The sequence below is a fragment of the Carassius gibelio genome, chromosome A10 (assembly GCF_023724105.1).
Source record: "Carassius gibelio isolate Cgi1373 ecotype wild population from Czech Republic chromosome A10, carGib1.2-hapl.c, whole genome shotgun sequence".
In the NCBI taxonomy this organism is placed as follows: Eukaryota; Metazoa; Chordata; class Actinopteri; order Cypriniformes; family Cyprinidae; genus Carassius; species Carassius gibelio.
Genome location: NC_068380.1, coordinates 7,970,332 through 7,989,075, shown reverse-complemented (window position 1 = coordinate 7,989,075; position 18,744 = coordinate 7,970,332). Strand labels below are relative to the sequence as shown.

Sequence of the window (18,744 nt, the reverse complement as noted above, 5' to 3'; positions counted from 1 at the left end):
TAAATGCTCATTTCATTTGATGAAAAATAAAAATAAAATAATCATCAGTGAATTGAATTTGAAACCAATCAACCATCCTTTGACTTTCATTTAAACACAAAGTTGTCAGTGCTGATATTTGATCTCAAATGACATCAGATAAAAATGGGATGCTGATCTTAAATCACACAAATGATTAACTCAGAAATTAGTTTTAATGAAGTCGACAACATTAAAAACAAATGAAGAAGACTTGTAATCAGAGGTGAATGATATTTGAGCATTAGAACAAACAGCCTGTAACAGGATGACACCAGGTCCCGTAAGAACGACAATACTTAAGCTCTGGAAATGAAAAAAAAATAAAAGCACTAAAATGCAAGCACAGACAAACCACTAAAGATGAAATTAATTGCACAGAACATCTGAAAACATTTCCAAGACACTATAAAGTATGGGAGTTTTCTTCTTGATGGTTGTGATCGGTATCTAAATAACCCACTTGTTCATACAAGTTGTCGTCTTTGGGGGGAAAACGGGAAACTAAATGACGTTTTTTTCTGTTAACGCTACCTTAAAAAAAAAAAGAATGCAGATGTCCATTCAGAGACAGCTAAACTTTGTGGTAACTTTCAATAATATCAAATTTAAAGTTGTCAAAGCCAATATGGTGAAACCCTTGTTTATCTCAAACTAAACCTGATTCTTCTGTATTAAAACTAATGTGATCACATTCATTACTTCAGCATTTACTTGAACAGCAGATATATTCGGACTTGGATTCACACTTATAAAGATGCTACTACAGGAGATCAAACCATTATGAGTGTGTTACAACTAAACCATGTTACCTATTACAAGAAACTGACACTCCAAACTGAAGTCAAAACTGCAATGCAAACTTAAATAAGCAGGTAAAAATCGTAAGATCTTTAAAACAATCATGCTTAAAGCAAACCAAGCATGCACAAAGGCAATGAAAACACAATCAGGGCCTCATGTGCCACTGAAGTGGAAAGTGAGACCGCCTCATGGCGTCCCCTACTGGAGCTCCCGCCATCACAGGCCTTTTGAGAGCGGCTGAAGCGCTGGAATTAGCGCATCCGCAGGACATGTGACTCCACACAATCACTACAAGCCTTCACTCTAAACAGCACAACTGCTGGTTTCTCTCTCACACGTACACCCCACGTGCTTCCTCTTCATCCTGTACTTTAATCAACCCCCGAATCAGCTAAGTTTCATCCCCCTCCAATCTTGTCTATCTCACCCTCAAGTAGTAAGCGGGTTGTCTATGCACGCTGCGTTTTAAGGGGAAAATACTCATTTCTTTCTTGTAAAGTGGCATGATGCGTCACTCCGCTCGGTTTGACAAAAAGCTTGTAGTATGTTTCCCCTTTATACTCATCCTCTCTGTGTGACACCATTTCTTCATCTCCAACTTTCGCAGTGGAAGATGACTGGTTTGTACAGCGGTAGGTCAGTCTGTGGTTCAGCCCACTTGAGCCCAGATCAGGAACGCTGGGATGTCCCGGACAGGCACATTACGTGTGAGAGCTTTGACTCGCAGGTTGCGGTCATCTGTGAGCAAGACCACCTCTCTGCACAACCTGACTGACCCATCTGGAGAATACAAAACGAGAGTCAGAAAAGAGTAATGTTTTTATCAGCTGTTTGGACACTCATTCTGACGGCACCCATTGACTAAAGAGGATCCATTGGTGAGCAAGTGATGTAATGTTAAATTTGTCCTAATCTGGTCCCATGAAGAAACAAACTCATCCACATCTTGGATGGCTTGAGAGGCTGAGTAAAAATTTGTGAATGGATTAATAATCAGAAATAAATTCAGATGGAGTTCAAAAGCGCGCCCCGTGTGATTGGCCCTTAACAAGTACAAGTAAGTGAACTGACTTCTCTCAGCAGGCATGAAGCCCTTGGCTTTGTCCTGACAGTAGTGCAGACAGCAGGCCAGGATGACATCATCGTTGTTGCCCTGGGGAGACAGACGCATAATAAGTGGGTGGCTCAAAAATAGTTTAAAGTCTTTTTAAAGTGCATTTCTGAACTTCTCAAGGGATTCTTCACACTAGAGTTGCAGGTTAATGAGGAAGCCATATTTTACTGCCAACCTATTTCCACAAAGGGGAAGAAATACACAGACCTTTTGTCCAGACGTGTCCTCACTGCGGAAGGCAATGGACTCCAGTGTGTTTCCTCTGCTGGTGAGCGCTCTGATGCAGGGATCTCTAGCTTCAAATGCTTTTTCCAGAAATATGACTGCTGCTCTGGCTCTTTCCTGCACCTGTCGGGCATGGGCACCATTACTGATCCCCTCACGACTGTCCTGCCCTTTAGCCAGACCGTCCAACTCTGTGATCACTGTCACAATGACAAAGAGAAACGTTAATGGACAAGAAGAGTGAAACATTTGTGTGTATTTTAATTATCAAAGAGAGTCTCACCAATAAGAGGCACAACCAGGATGTACGTCCCACAGGACAGAAGCTTTCTCAGGCCCTCCAGATGATCTATGAAGCCGTTTGTGTCCGGGACCAGATAGAGTGGCCTGATCTCAATCTCCAGCTGCCCACCTGTCTGCAGAACAGCCTGGAGAACAGAAACAGACACTTGCTCAGCTCTTTATCATTAGCTAAATATTCTGGTGCAAGAAACACTAACGTGTAAAAAGTAGATGAGGTGTACAGACTAGGGGTTGCACAGAGCAGTCGACTTTAATTCTCTGCACTGGTCCTATAGAGGGCGCAACAGGGTAAGAAATCCTTGAATTCCACATTTACGCTGTTTCCAAACAGTTAATATGACAACTAAATACATATTCCGAAAGTGCTTCAAAGATTTGCGTGATTATACCAACTCGATGCTCGAAACTGAATGAAAGAATGCACATTTTAAACTGCTGCGCTGTTTTAATACATACACACAGGCTTCAGACAGTGGCGCACAGAATCATTCAGTAGTGCGGAAATGTTAACACTGTTAGTGTTTTCTGTGATTTCTCAATAAATTAGCTTAGAAACTAAAACGTTCTAGCATATATTTCTTTGTAAGTAAAACCCACAGGTTCACTATTAGTAGAGAGAAGCTGCGAGGTAGAATTATTTCACACATGCAACCGCTCTATCACTAATGCATTCATATAAATACTGTGCTACTTTATCCTTATCGGATTTAGAACGAGCAGAAACCTGTGAAAAATATAGCAACCCAAAGACAAAACAACTGATAAAAACAAGCTGTTATAGGAGCAATAGCTATGTATAGCAGTGCTGTGTCATTTGCCATAGCTATGAACAAGGTGTTATTTGCTAATTAATGACATCATCAGTGACTAGTCGATGTCGACTCGACTTTCATCACATAAATGTTGACTTCAAAAAAGCCGTTCAACCCCTAGTACATATAAAGATGGCATCTGGAGATACCTGTATCTTATCCAGCCGTTTCTGCTGCTGTGCCAGCTTGTGTGTGAGAGCGTGACGTCGTGCCCTCAGCTCTCTGATATCATCCTCACTTCCGTCTCCTTCCATCTCTCCATCGATCTCCCCTTCTGATGCAGAGAGAGACGATTCCTCCACTATGACATCATCCTCCTGAGAAAACAGGGAAATTAGCAGTGCTCTGCCTAGATTATGTTGAGTGACGACTAGAAAAAAAGATATCTCGAAATATTTGATAAGCAATAAAAAAACAGATCAAACTTTCTTTCATTAATAATGAGAGGTTCACTATACCTGTTCTTGCATTTGCATCTTGTTCTCTTTTTTTACGCTGGGTGTAGGAGGTGTTGCCATGGAAATATACTTTCCTCCTTTAAAAGCCAGCAGTGGCTCTTCCTGCCCACACAGAGCTTCCAGGAAGTACTTCAGAACGGTCACTCTCTTACAGTCAGCTGCTATAGCCTACAAAATAAAAACATTCAGGTCTGAGATAACTACTGCTACTAAATTTGATTTATTAGAGTAAATGTTTTGTCAAAAAATGTAATCATTAATTAAACTGATTATTATAGACCAGTTTTCTTTGCTCAAAATAATTATTAATGCATTAACACTGAATGGAGCAAATAAAATCTACAGGTGCATCTCAAATTATTGAATTAAATTGTGATAATTTTGGTTCACATTTAACAAAAACCCACCAATTCACAGTGATATTTATTTAATACGAGTTTCACAATTTGAGTTGAATTACTTAAATTTTTTGTTCCACAACATTCTTATTAACTGAGATGCACCTGTAAAATTAAATCTAAAATACAATTTCCAATTTTGGCAACTTGGATTAAAAAAAACAACAAATTAAAAATATGGTAAATTAAGAAATAATAATCCTTTTTTTTTTATCTACTGGGAGCCCTAATATTATCCACCCATTCTAAATTATTGTTACCTACTGACAGTCCTAAATTTGTTATATTGTCCACCTAGCAGGCGATAATGGACCAAGTAGACTATATAAAAATATAAAATTCAATATAAAAATAAAAAAGTCATTTGGGCATAATATATTAATAGTTAATTCAGTTGATAAAATACATGTAGATAGAATTAATCTAGATATAATTTTTTACTTTAACATGATTGGTGAACTCATAAAAAAAAAAAAGATTGTATCTGATATTGACAGCCCTATTTTTTTTATATATATACAATCCATAGGTGTGTACAGTACTGACCTTATCTGTTCCTTGGTCTATATAGCAGGCTTCCTGTGGGGCAGCTAGCAGTGGGACAAAGCCAGAGAGCATTTTGTCTTCCTCCAGCTGTAGGACTCTGAGTTCCTCATCTCCTTCTCCATCTACATCAGCTTTATACAACAGAACCTCACCATGATACACGTGTGCCAAAGAGTTGCACAGATTTGCAAGACACTGCCACACGTCTGGAGCCCCCCTAGAAACACACACAGTACCATATTACTCAGATCAGTTTCAAATCAACATGGCCCTGTGATCGTAACTCAAGCAGGACTCACTGAATACTGCAGGGAGGAGGGTTCCACTTGTCTGGGTGGCCGAGCATCCAGTCAGACCAGACCTTCATGCTGGGGAGCAGCTCTCTGAGGTCAGGAGGGAAGACAGACACCCGCACCATCCCCTCCTCCTCGTCCATTTCTTCAAACTCCCCCAGCTCTTCTGCTGGGATGGGCTCTGGCAGAGGGGAAAAAAGAGAGAGCAAAAAAATCAGACAAAGCTGCATAGAGGTCACAAACACTGAGATTTTTACCCAGAATGATTTAATGCTGTCTACATAGGCACCAAACAAGCTTTTGCAACCATCTACATTGACTAAATAACTCACATATGAGACTTAATCTTCACTCTGTGCGACTATATGATGTCTAACATTAGCCATTGGCAAATTAATTCTTCAATTTTACTCGCCAGTGTGTGAGTTGAAGGCTAAGCATAAGTTTAGCACAGACATATTTTCACTTGCGAACACTCTGACTGAGCACTTCAGTTTGAATCTCCATCAAGCGATCTGTGATTTTTTTCAATTCATCTCAAAGGATGCGCAGCACACCTGTTTTTGACATACCGTAAACTCTAGTGTGAATGCGCATGACTCGCCGTTGCTTTGCTGAGAGCACAGTTTCTCACACACACACAAAAATACATACAATGTTGATTTGACGAGCTACATGTTATATACTTTGTTACATACTTTGTGTTTTATATATATATATATATATATATATATATATATATATATATATATATATATATATATATATATATATATATATACATACATACACATATATACACACACACACACACACACACACATACATTATATATATATATATATATATATATATATATATATATATATATATATATATATATATATATATATATACACATATACACACATATATATATACACATACATATATATATATATATATATATATATATATATATATATATATATATATATATATATATAATACATTTTTCATGAACCAAAAGAAAATATTACCATCTACGGCCGTGAGAGGGCGCTCTATGTCTTCAGTGTAGACTACAGGAGCACTGAGCACCATAGAGCGCCCTCTCGCGGCTGTAGACGGTAATGTCTCTCTTGGTTCATGTCTTAGTTCATTTCTCTTAGTTCATGTCAAATTAATTTTGATAAGTCGCACCTGACTATAAGTCACAGGACCAGCCAAACTTTGAAAAAAAGTGTGACTTATAGTCCAGAAAATACGGTATATATATATATATATATATATATATATATATATATATATATATATGGTTTGCTATAAATAGGACGTAAAACAAAGAGGGTTCAGCTAATATATGTTTCTGTTGATGGATGCGCATTCTGGCTTCCCAGACATTACAACAACAGCGATGAGAAAAAAAAACGAATGTTCAATGCAAATGTCATATGCTGGATTATGTATAGACAGTAAAAGAAATGGACACAGTGACCCCATTGGATTCAACGGAGACAAGTGAAGTCAATTAGAAACACGCACTTCTTGGGGGTCGGGCATACTGCGCAGACTCAAACTGAGCTTGATGACGTAAATGCCAGGTGAGCAACCTGTAAGTCTTCTAACCGCTGTGCCAAGAGAAATCTGAATCATTCACCGAATCTTGCAGACGTTGTTGAATAATTTTGTCCCGTTGCTTTTATGGACTCTCTATGAGCTTCTCCCTTGACTTCATGCCTCCACATCCCTCCGATAGCCTCATAGACAGTAAAAGATTGCCTGCGAGCGTCTTCTCCTGTCCATACAGTAATTTCTCTACTGTGCGACAGAGTCGCTGGTTATGACGCAATTGTTACCCTATTTTTTTACAAAAACTGCTTATTTTCGATGATTCAAAATATTCTAACTGACCCTCTGATGTCACATGGACTACTTTGATCATGTTTTTCTTACTTTTCTGGACATCAACAGTATACCGTACACACAGTTTCAATGGAGGGACTGAGAGCTCTCGGACTAAATCTAAAATATCTTAAACTGTGTTTAACTATTCGTGCACACCCCTAGTTTAATCTTACTGTTTTTCCCTGACACTTTCATCATGATTACTTCTGTCGGTGTGCTGTGGCAAGCTTTATGCATGCACATGAGCACTTATTCGGCTATGTATGCAAATAAAGGCCCATTAGCATTATTTAAATGGTTTATTCATTAACGTGATTTGTCAACTAATGCTTAAAATAAATGGCTACTAGACGACCAGAAAAATTGAGTCGAGGGCAGCCCTAATATATATATATATATATATATATATATATATATATATATATATATATATATATATATATATATATATATATATATATATATATATATATTAAAAATGTACAGGCCAATGGCGATTATATTGCCAAGGTGTGTGTAGAGGGTTGTCTTGAAACACACCCATTGTCGACTCACCAGGAGGTGTTTCTTGAAGGAGTTCAGTGCAACGTTGCACAAGGAGACCAAACATAGCTAAACCAAGAGATATGGTCTGCTCCTCCAATACAGACCGAGTTTCACCCTGCCCTTCAGCTACGAGAAAGAGAGAAAGGTTGAGAGGCAGAGCAAAAGTGAGAAGAAAGAGAGGTTCTTTTCAAAAGGACCAGACTGGCTCTCTAGCCACTGGTAGTGTTGTAGTTTTACCTCTGATCTGTGCGTTATGGATGATGAACATGTTAATAGTGATGATCTGCAACATGCGTGTGCTGCCGAGAGGGGAGGGGCTGTGCTGGAGGAGGGCCCGAAACTCCTGCAACACTCGACTCGCTACAGCAGGAAAACTCTCCATCCTGAAGACCAATCATGATACGTTATGCAAACGAGTACAGAATATTATTAATAGAAATTATTTTTTTTGTTGTATTTACCAGCATTTTATAAGGGGTGTGCACAAATAGTTTACTTTTTGTTCTGTAATCATTATTAGAAAAATAAAATACAGTTTGAAATTTACTACATATTGCTTTGCTGGGAATAAATGCAGGGAAAAATTCTAAGCATGCATACTAAAAGTCAGTTATAACTAAATGCACTGGGTGGTGTTGTGGAATGTGTTAATTGTATTTGATCACAGAATATCATCGCCTGCCTCGTGAAGTTACTTCGATCAAAATGATCTTGCTAAATGATATTACAAAATGGAATTATTTTTGATCAAATGAATCAGCGAAACCATATATCACCATCACAATAAAAAAAAAAAAAAAAAAAAAAAAAAAAAAATCACATGAAATCCAAACAGCAGTCGACTGAAGAAATACAGCTGTCCACCTCTGCATTCACAAATGCAGGTAAGTGCAGCTGTAGCATGAGTGAATCCAATAATTAAAAAAAAAATGGCCATCCCTACATGTCATATGTTATTTCTTAATTTAACGGGGAAAAAAAATATTTTTAAACATTAATTAGCTTTCTGAATAAAACAATTGCCTAATATAATAAAAGATTGCATTCCAATCAAATATAAGTCAATGTTGTAGCTTGACTTGTTCAGATCCAAAAACAATCCTTTCAGGAGCTGTTGCTTCCTATACATGTCCTTCTCAAAAAATTTGCATATAGTGATAAAAGTTCGTTATTTTCCATAATGTAATGATAAAAATTAAACTTTCATATATTTTAGATTCATTGCAAACCAACTGAAATATTTCAGGTTTTTTATTGTTTTAATACTGATGATTTTGGCATACAGCTCATGAAAACCCAAAATTCCTATCTCAAAAAATTAGCATATCATGAAAAGGTTCTCTAAACGAGCTATTAACCTAATCATCTGAATTAACTAATTAACTCTAAACACCTGCAAAAGATTCCTGAGGCTTTTAAAAACTTCAGCCTGGTTCATTACTCAAAACTGCAAATCATGGGTAAGACTGCCGACCTGACTGCTGTCCAGAAGGCAATCATTGACACCCTCAAGCGAGAACGTAAGACACAGAAAGAAATTTCTGAACGAATAGGCTGTTCCCAGAGTGCTGTATCAAGGCACCTCAGTGGGAAGTCCGTGGGAAGGAAAAAGTGTGGCAGAAAATGCTGCACAACGAGAAGAGGTGACCGGACCCTGAGGAAGATTGTGGAGAAGGACCGATTCCAGACCTTGGGGGACCTGCGGAAGCAGTGGACTGAGTCTGGAGTAGAAACATCCAGAGCCACCGTGCACAGGCGTGTGCAGGAAATGGGCTACAGAGAAGCAGCACTGGACTGTTGCTCAGTGGTCCAAAGTACTTTTTTCGGATGAAAGCAAATTTTGCATGTAATTTGGAAATCAAGGTGCCAGGGTCTGGAGGAAGACTGGGGAGAAGGAAATGTCAAAATGCCTGAAGTCCAGTGTCATGTACCCACAGTCAGTGATGGTCTGGGGTGCCATGTCAGCTGCTGGTGTTGGTCCACTGTGTTTTATCAGGGGAAGGGTCAATGCAGCTAGCTATCAGGAGATTTTGGAGTACTTCATGCTTCCATCTGCTGAAAAGCTTTATGGAGATGAAGATTTTGTTTTTCAGCACGACCTGGCACCTGCTCACAGTGCCAAAACCACTGTTAAATGGTTTACTGACCATGGTATTACTGTGCTCAATTGGCCTGCCAACTCTCCTGACCTGAAGCCCATAGAGAATCTGTGGGATATTGTGAAGAGAAAGTTGATAGACGCAAGATCCAACAATCTGGATGAGCTTAAAGGGGGGGGTGAAATGCTATTTCATGCATACTGAGTTTTTTACACTGTTAAAGAGTTGGATTCCCATGCTAAACATGGACAAAGTTTAAAAAATTAAGTTGTACGTTTGAAGGAGTATTTTTGTTCCCAAAATACTCCTTCCGGTTTGTCACAAGTTTCGGAAAGTTTTTTTTGAGTATGGCTCTGTGTGACGTTGGATGGAGCGGAATTACCTTATATGGGTCCTAAGGGCACGTCTGCCAGAAGAGCGCGCGCTCCCATAGAGCAGAGCAGAGACATTCTCTGATCAGAGCGAGAGCGTCGCGAAAAGTCACAAAAGAAGTGTGTTTTTGGTTGCCAGGGCAAGACAACCCTGCACAGATTACCAAAAAAAAAACAGCATTAAGGGACCAGTGGATGGAGTTTATTTTTACAGAGCATCAACGAGGTTGTGCAAGTGTTTTTGTTTGTTCCCTGCATTTCGAAGATGCTTGTTTTACAAACAAGGCCCAGTTTGACGACGGATTTGCGTATCGTTTATTTCTTAAGGATGATGCAATCCCAACGAAAAAGGGTCACGATCGTGTGTTGGAACCGCAGGCGGTGAGTAAAACTGCTTAAAATATCTCTGCCTCCTTGTTAGTGCGTCCGCCTCCCATCGGAGACCCGGGTTCGAGCCCCGCTCGGAGCGAGTCGCTGCTGCTGCTCTCGTTCAGTTTCAGCCTCTGGATCTGATTCTGGATCATAAATATACGCTGAATCTGACTGTTAGCCATGGCTTGTTTTGGATGATGTTTTTTTTTCCTCACGGTAAACTTCCAAACGCTCTCAACGCAAAAGTAAAGTGAAGTGAAGTGAAGTGAAGTGACATTCAGCCAAGTATGGTGACCCATACTCAGAATTTGTGCTCTGCATTTAACCCATCCGAAATGCACACACACAGAGCAGTGAACACACACACACACACACACACAGAGCACACACCCGGAGCAGTGGGAAGCCATTTTTGCTGCGGCGCCCGGGGAGCAGTTGGGGGTTCGATGCCTTGCTCAAGGGCACCTAAGTCGTGGTACTGAAGGTGGAGAGAGAGCTGTTCGTGCACTCCCCCCACCCACAATTCCGTCTGGCCCGAGACTAGAACTCACAACCCTTCGATTGGGAGTCCAACCCTCTAACCATTAGGCCACGACTTCCCCATAAAGCCTACTGGCGCTCATGATTCTTTAGCTCCGCCCACACGTCACAGGTCGTGTTTTTCCGCGAAAAATCGGTACAGACTATCTTTCTCTTATGAATATAATAAAACTAAATACTTTTTGGAGTTATGAAGGATGCAGTACTACTCTATAGGTACTCATGATTAACAGGATATTGAGTGAAAACGAGCATTTCACCCCCCCTTTAAGGCCGCTATCGAAGCATCCTGGGCCTCCATAACTCCTTAGCAGTGCCACAGGCTGATTGCCTCCATGCCACGCCGCATTGAAGCAGTCATTTCTGCAAAAGGATTCCCGACCAAGTATTGAGTGCATAACTGAACATCATTATTTGAAGGTTGACTTTTTTTGTATTAAAAACACTTTTCTTATATTGGTCGGATGAAATATGCTAATTTTTTGAGATAGGAATTTGAGGTTTTCATGAGCTGTATGCCAAAATCATCAGTATTAAAACAATAAAAGACCTGAAATATTTCAGTTGGTATGCAATCAATCTAAAATATATGAAAGTTAAACTTTTATCATTACATTATGGAAAATAATGAACTTTTATCACAATATGCTAATTTTTTGAGAAGGACCTATACATTAACTAGGATCTGTTCTAAAATCAGCCATTTGAACTCTCAATATGAGAGAGTTGATTCTAGATGATGACCAATGTCAAAGGTCAAATTAACAGCGAAGCAACGCAGTAAAAACGGATGTTTGCAATAGATCTGTTGACATTAAGACTTACCCTACTTTAGTGAAGAGCTTTCCATGAGTATGCAGGAAACTCAAAATAAACCTCTTGTTGAGCTGTAAAGAAAAGGACAGAAAAATGTAAGAAAAAAGGGTAATTTAACTATAAAAATTATTGTAATTATAGCAATCGATTATCGTATTAACAAAATAGCTGATGTTTTCTCCCAGTCACCAAGACTCCACACGCAAACAAAACAATCAGAAAATGTACAAACTCGCCACAGGATGAGAACATTGTTTAGCTGATAAACCTAAATCGCTTTCATTTAATTAAATCAGTGTATTGCCTGAAGCAGCGGACTCAAAACAATGTGCTAACCCTTACAAAAGACAAATGGTGTGGTGGAAGATGTCAACTTTCTTAAAGTGTAAGTGTGCATTTAATGCTGACGTGGAAAAATATCCAAGGTTACCAAAATGACGGCTGCATCACGACACAATGACGCCCTTTTCTGCCACTGATGGGTGACTCATAAGTCAGCCTCATCCTGTGCAGCTCATAAACAACTCGACGTGACCTCTTTGGCTCTCCTGATGTGTGCGGGTGTTTGCATGTGTGTCATATGTGAGCCTGTTTGTGCCTGCTTTTTGAAACATTTGTGTGCCTCAACGGAATATTTATTTCCTTTAGTGTAACAGGTTGCTAATTGTTTCTTGATGGTTGTTGTTACTTTAAAAAAATGCGTCATTTCTAAGTGATCTATGAAACAATCTGGATGGGGGCAGCAATCTGAACATTTCCACCCTAAAATGGTGTAATATAACCCCCAACAGTTTTATCTGTGAGCAGAGCAAATGACACGTTTTCATAAGCACTCACATCACTGGGACTCAGAGCTCCCAGCTCTCCGTCCTGCTCAGAGTCTTTGCCCGATTCACTGCCTGTCGGACGAGAAGTGCCCAGATGCACGGTGGGACGTATCCAGACCTCCACACGAGTGCCGTCCTCTCCCCGACGCCCACCTACATGACCTCGGGGACCACGGGTTCCTCCATCTACTTCCTGCTTCCGTCTGCATTCAATCTGGTCAGCCTTGGTTAGAAGAGATGAACACAAATGACAATAAAGAATACTGACATTTTACAGCTGCACAACCAATATTGGTAATAATGCCATTGATATTTAAATTTAAACTCAAATGAAACAAAATCGGATTTATTCTGATGGAGCAGCATTTGTTAACATGCAAACCTTGCGCTTGGCTTCCTCGAACAGACTCATCAGGCTCTCCTTGGCTGTGAGGATTGGGTTACTGGCGGCTAGACTACGCATGTAATAGTATACAGCATCCAGCTTTCGCTTCTAAACGAGAGACAGGAGAACTAATGTTAATAGTCATCATATATAAACCAATATAAAAAGCAAGTAATGAAAAATAAAACTGATTTAAAATTGAGAAACCTCAAATAAGTAAAAATAACATACAAATTTAATTTTATAATTTGAATACAAGTGCAATTAAGCAGTCTTAATATTTTCTATTAAGATGTTAATATTCTAACACTTTGTCTTATAAAAATTATGTTATGCTGATGTCTCACTGTATACACTGCTAGTAGGGCCAGCTGGTTGTAGGGTCGCCCGTTTTTTGGAGCAATCTGCTGAGCTTTTAGATACCAACTGCACATGAGAAAAAAAAGGTTAACATCCAAATATGAAAACTTAATTGAAACTTTTTTTACATTTCTAATTCATTTTATAATTTAGCAAAACACTATGATAAAGAGAAGCACATGCATGTATACTGAAATAGTGTAATATGCTGTCAAATAAACCTTTTCTGTTTAACGTGGTCATTTCAGAATTACCTGCGTGCTTTCCCGTAGTTAGCAGAGTCACTAGCCTGTTCACGATAACGCGCGATATCCCCCTGACAGATCATGCAGCGCTGGGCACTGATCAGAGCATACTTCACCTGCAACGAGGTAAAGTGGATTCACACTTGTTCAGTGTGCTCAACAACAGCAGACTAACTATAAAAGTGCCTGTTAATAGAAAACCCAACACACCTGAGGACTGGACATCTGTAAATAGCATATATGCACATTCACATTTTTGTCTACTGACATCATCTCTTTCTCTATATTTTATTACTATATTATTATTTATAATTTATTCTCTAGTCTATTCTCGTTATTACTAGTGGTTTAATCACCTTAAATGATATGTATGTCTGCACTGTATATACTTTCTATACCGGAAGCTCCTGACACCAAAGATTGTTAAACAGAAGGAGCATACCGTCTTGCGTAGGGGTCTTGCTCGTATAGCCATGCAGTCCATATAGTCCTCGAGCTTGAACTGAAATACAGTCTGCAACTTCTGTAGCAGCGAATCAAAGAATGCTGTCCCCTAGGGAAAAAAGTAAGAACTTCATCAAAGCATCCTGTCACCAATTGATTATAATACAGAATTATGCTATATAATATAAAACAAAATATAAAGCTTTTTTCACAATTTGAATAGATCATTACTCAAAACTGTGATATTTTCTTGGAATGACGAGGACTTTAATATCTACCTCTTCTAGAATGGTCATCAGCATGGTTTTGATCTGTGGGGCCGTGTCTGACGTCTGGTCCTTCAGCAGCTGCCTAAACCTCTCGATCACTTGGTAAAATACATTCTTCCACAGAGCCTGATCCAGGTTTTGAGAGTCGGAGAATTCTATGTCTGTCAAAATCACCCGCTCGTACAACGTCAGGAGTTCAGCCCTATAAAAACAATAGAAGAAATATAAACACATTGGAGGAAAAATTCATCAGGCTGGAATAATGTTCATTATTAGCGGAGAACTCTAATACAAAAAAATATTTTTTATGCTCAATGTTGAACATTCATTACACACCTGAGCTGGGCCATCCTCTCCAAACCCTCCTGGCTCAGTCGTTCCCGAGACAACAGGTTACTGAGTTGGAGTTCCTGACTGTCAGCCAGACGGAGCAACTTTCCCAGCTCTCCTCTCGTCTGCACCTCTGCCTCTTCTGGAGTGAGACCAGATCCCACTGGAGAGGGATAACCTGGCCCACTTTGCCCATAAGGTCCATAAAATGGTGGCACAGAGGCAGGGTACATCCCATTAGAGCCAGGAATTTGGTAGGGAATGTGATATGGGTAAGGATAGCGTGGTGGGGTGTTCGGGGATTTGGTTGATTGCGGATAACAGTAGGGATTGTCAGAATTCTGGAATTTGTAGTAAGCCATGGCAGTGGCTTGCTGGTTTTGAAAAAACTCGCCCTGGCGGACAGGAGGACTTCCTGTGCTCTCGTCATCAGTGTCCAGAAAGTGCAGCGGCCCACATCCACCCTGCTGCAAGTACAAAGCCTGCTGGAGAGATGCATGCTGGGATTGTTGGCTTGATACCAGTGCTGGTTTCTTTTCCGGATTATTTGGATCCCAAAGGCGTCTTGTCCCTCCTCCACGGCCCCCTCTTCCTCGGCTCAGGCCCATTCCTCCTCTCATTCCTCCAAGCTGAGGCCCAGGTTCAGGGGTTAAAGTTAGATCAGTGTGGGCAGGAAGCACTAGGATGCCCCTCCCACGACCTCTAGGGTTTTTTCGACTTGCTTGCTCCTCGCTTAAATGCTTATCCAAAGAAACTCTTAAAATTCCTCCTCGACCGCTAGATGCAGGTGCTCTTTGCCCTTTTCCGCCCCCTTCAGGACCTTTGTGGGTTCTCTTGGCTTCGTCAGCAACCCTGCCTCTTCGATCTTCTCTCTCCCACACCTCATTTTCCTCCAGTGAATCTGTGGATGACAATGTCCGTGCCGTCCGTCTCCTTGGGCGGCCCTGGCTCCCTCGGATGAACTCCTTCTGTCCAGTGGTCCTCTCCGCAGTGCGTGCGGCCAGCTGATGGCCCTCCCCTCTGAGTCTCTCAGCTTCAGCCAGACCGTCCATACTGGTCCCGCTACTGGCCGAACTCGTGCTGTAGGTGCGGTATCGAGGACGCCGGATGTCTGACTGAGAGTATCGCTTCGAGGCAGAGTTGACTCGATTTGAATCCGTTCTATCAGATAGTTTTCCTTGCACTTTTGACCTGTTCCCTTGTTGTTTTTCATGGTTCATGTTCTGGTCACGACTCGCCTCCTTTCCGCCAACACTTCTCTGCTTTTTTCCTTCAGGTTGATCTGCTTCTGAGCCATTTCCTACCCCCTCCCCTTCCTCTTTCTTTGCAAAGACCTGGTTGTTACCTTTTTCCCTTCCTGCTCTAGATTTCCCATTACCCCTCTCCATTTTTTTGTCTTCTCCAGTCACTTCACCTGCTTGGCTTCTTTGCCCTTCCCCACTAGGTTTTCTCCTGTTTGTACCATCCTTCCCAGCTCCATCTTTGCTTTCCTCAGATTCTAAATGGAGACTGCTGACTTTACCGGTGACACTCTCTACTATATTCTCATTTTTGTTTGGGGAGTCTACAGTTCCCCTGGACTCTTGTTTTGTCCTGCCATCTTTCCCTCGCCTGTTTCTACGCTTTTCCTCTTTCTCACACTTAGTAATTGTTTCAGCAGATTTTACACTCACTTCTTCCCCTCTCTTTCGATCCCCATCTAATTCTTTGCTCACCCTGGTCTCTTTGTGTACTTGAGACCTTCGCCCCCCTGGCTGATATATCTCACGGTCAGGTTTACGCATCTTTCGTGACTGCTTCGGTGACCTGGGCAAACCAGCTCCTTCAATGCTTTTAACAGAATTAACATCCATAAGTTGGTGGTTAACAACACCTACATGTCCTTTAGTGTTAAAATTTACTTCAGATTGACTGTGATCATTTGGAAACTCTCCAGTGCTTACGCGAGAGCATCCAGGACTGCTAGGTGAGCAGTCAGGCATTTTGGTGTCATTACCAAAAACACAATCATCCGGTAGATGCACAGGGTCTGAGCTGGCTCCTTCTGCGCTGTCTTTATGTCTGCAGGGATTGACAGCGTCAGGTTTGTACCAATGCAAGTCTGGACATTTAACGTCTCGCTGCAGTTGCTTCTTATCCTCCTCTCGCAATTCTAAGAAAAAGTTGACAAAAACAGATTATTTTACTGCCCAAAGAGTACATTACATCAAGGGCAGTGGTTCTCAACTTTTCTGACTTCATAGACTCCCAATGCCCACAACAATATTCACAAGCCCCATGGAGAAGGATTAAAGACTTCATTAATATAAGCATATGCCAAATATTATCCAATCCTAATAAGCCATACATCAAAGGAAAGCTTATTTATTCAGCTTTTAGACAATGTATAAATCTCATTTTCTAAAAATTGACACATAAGACTGGTTTTGTGGTCCAGGGTCACATATATTTCTTTACTCACAATTTCTGCCTGATTAAATATTTTAGAATATTTTAAAACTATATTAATTAAAAAAATGACCATTGTGTCATAACATTCAATTAATTTGCATTACTTTTCCAAGTCTAGAAATTACACTTTTAAAATTAGACTCGGTTGCCCAAGAGAATTATAATAATCATTATAACTGCTTTTCGATAATTACATACATAATTACAAACTAAAATGAACTACTTTATATAAATTATTATGAAAATGCATGTGTGCTTAATGAACATATTTCAGAAATTGTTTTAGATTAATTATATGCACTTTATAAATGAAGCTAAGGAATTTATTGAAGTGGGTGAATTAAAATAACATAAAATTATTTTGGATTATTTTAATGCTTTGTTTTATTTTTAATCATTTTAAGGCATCTTGAGCCCACCTACTGGGCCCTGGCCCTTCAGCTGAGAAACTCTTCATTAGGACGATGTCGTAAATTTAGCTATTTATACTACATAAACATTAGACAGAAATAGAGCACAACATATAAAGCTTTTACTGACGAAAAATCCAAGGCCAAATTGCTGTTGCTATGGTATCCGAGGAAAATAACCTGTTGCATGTGTAATGTAGCATGCTAACCCAGCAATATAAGTTGACAACAAACACTTAGACGACAATAATCACGTTATGATATGAAGTTAAAGAGTTGGAGTTGGATAGCATCTTATTTAAAAAGGCTCCCTTTAAAATTAATATGTCATTCAAGAAGCTGCCGCCTTCACTTGCCAGTATAACAGTTAGCATCACATTTATTTCCTTATACAAATAAAAACACATTTCACTTATGTTATGTGTCAATATAGGGCATATTATTGCATACAATGCAGAAAAAAAAAACAAGAGATGTTGAATGCTTTCAAAACAAGCGCAGTTCAACCCACATGAGAGTGACCAAAAGACTGCTGTTGACTGTTATGCTAGTTAGCTGTTAGCAAACTAAACCATAACTTTAACGTGACATGACAATATAAGGCTTTTCCCGGACTACTACTTTTCTTTGATCGTTTTAAACATTCAGAGAATGTCTAACCTTTTACACTGTCGCTGTGTGTTGTGAAACTCGACGCTTCTGCTCGTATCTCCGCGGCTGAAATCCGTACCCTTTCCAGCTCGTCCGCCATTTTCGTCGAAACCAAACAAAAACACACGGCGACATGGTAGGGCCAAAAAGCCGTAAAGCATAAATGCGTTTAAAAAATAACACGCGTGCCGTCATAATGCCGAGTAGGTTTCCTTGTAACATATTACAATCACAGTAAGGCAAAATAATAATAATAAATTAGGGATGATTAAACCAAAAAATCTGTCATAATTAACTCACCCTCAAGTTGTTCCAAACATGTAAGTGTTTCTTTGTACTTTTGAGCACAGAAGAATATATTTTGAATAAAGTGAGTAACAAAACAGATGACAGTAGATAACGAAATAATATTTTTTCACTATTTATTTGTGTAAAACTAAAATTTTGAAAAACAGGAAAGAATGGCTTTGTTTTAAGGAACTTACATTTACACAACAAAAATAAAAACAAAATGTGGACATATTTAATTATTATTTGTAACAGCTCTAATCTGAATAATAAAAGAAATACTTATTAAATGTAATTTTTTATAATTTCTCATAATGATTTTTAATAATCAAATATGAATAATCTATAAGAAATATAACACAATTTGACAAATCATAGGCCTACTTAATTATTATGCTTTGTTTGATCTAAATTAAATGAAAGTTACATCTTCACATCATATAAAAAATATTGTGTGCATATGCATATTTTACATTGGGATC

The 18,744-nt window shown here is 39.5% G+C and overlaps 2 protein-coding genes across 3 annotated transcripts in view; one reads left to right on the top strand and one right to left on the bottom strand.

The window, feature by feature from the left end:
- LOC128021021 (pleckstrin homology-like domain family B member 2) overlaps window positions 1–18,744 on the top strand; it is a 97,797-nt gene that overhangs the window by 49,759 nt on the left and 29,294 nt on the right. The window lies entirely within an intron of this gene.
- On the bottom strand, window positions 176–18,098 carry LOC128021020 (telomerase-binding protein EST1A). Of its 2 annotated transcripts, XM_052607880.1 has the most exons (19): window positions 17,984–18,098; window positions 14,469–16,614; window positions 14,142–14,334; window positions 13,862–13,972; window positions 13,429–13,535; window positions 13,162–13,240; window positions 12,812–12,922; window positions 12,440–12,652; window positions 11,612–11,673; window positions 7,642–7,787; window positions 7,414–7,530; window positions 4,978–5,152; window positions 4,679–4,895; window positions 3,735–3,902; window positions 3,426–3,593; window positions 2,445–2,589; window positions 2,144–2,361; window positions 1,894–1,975; window positions 176–1,602 (listed from the first exon to the last, which is right to left on the bottom strand). In XM_052607880.1, the coding sequence occupies exons 1-19, from the start codon at window positions 18,072–18,074 to the stop codon at window positions 1,472–1,474; spliced, it is 4,680 nt and encodes a 1,559-aa protein (XP_052463840.1). In that variant the 5' UTR covers window positions 18,075–18,098; the 3' UTR covers window positions 176–1,471. The 2 variants fall into 2 exon arrangements, with proteins under 2 accessions (XP_052463840.1, XP_052463841.1); XM_052607881.1 differs by lacking the exons at window positions 7,414–7,530; window positions 7,642–7,787; window positions 12,812–12,922; ... (4 more) ...; window positions 14,469–16,614; window positions 17,984–18,098 and having other exon boundaries at window positions 12,440–12,523.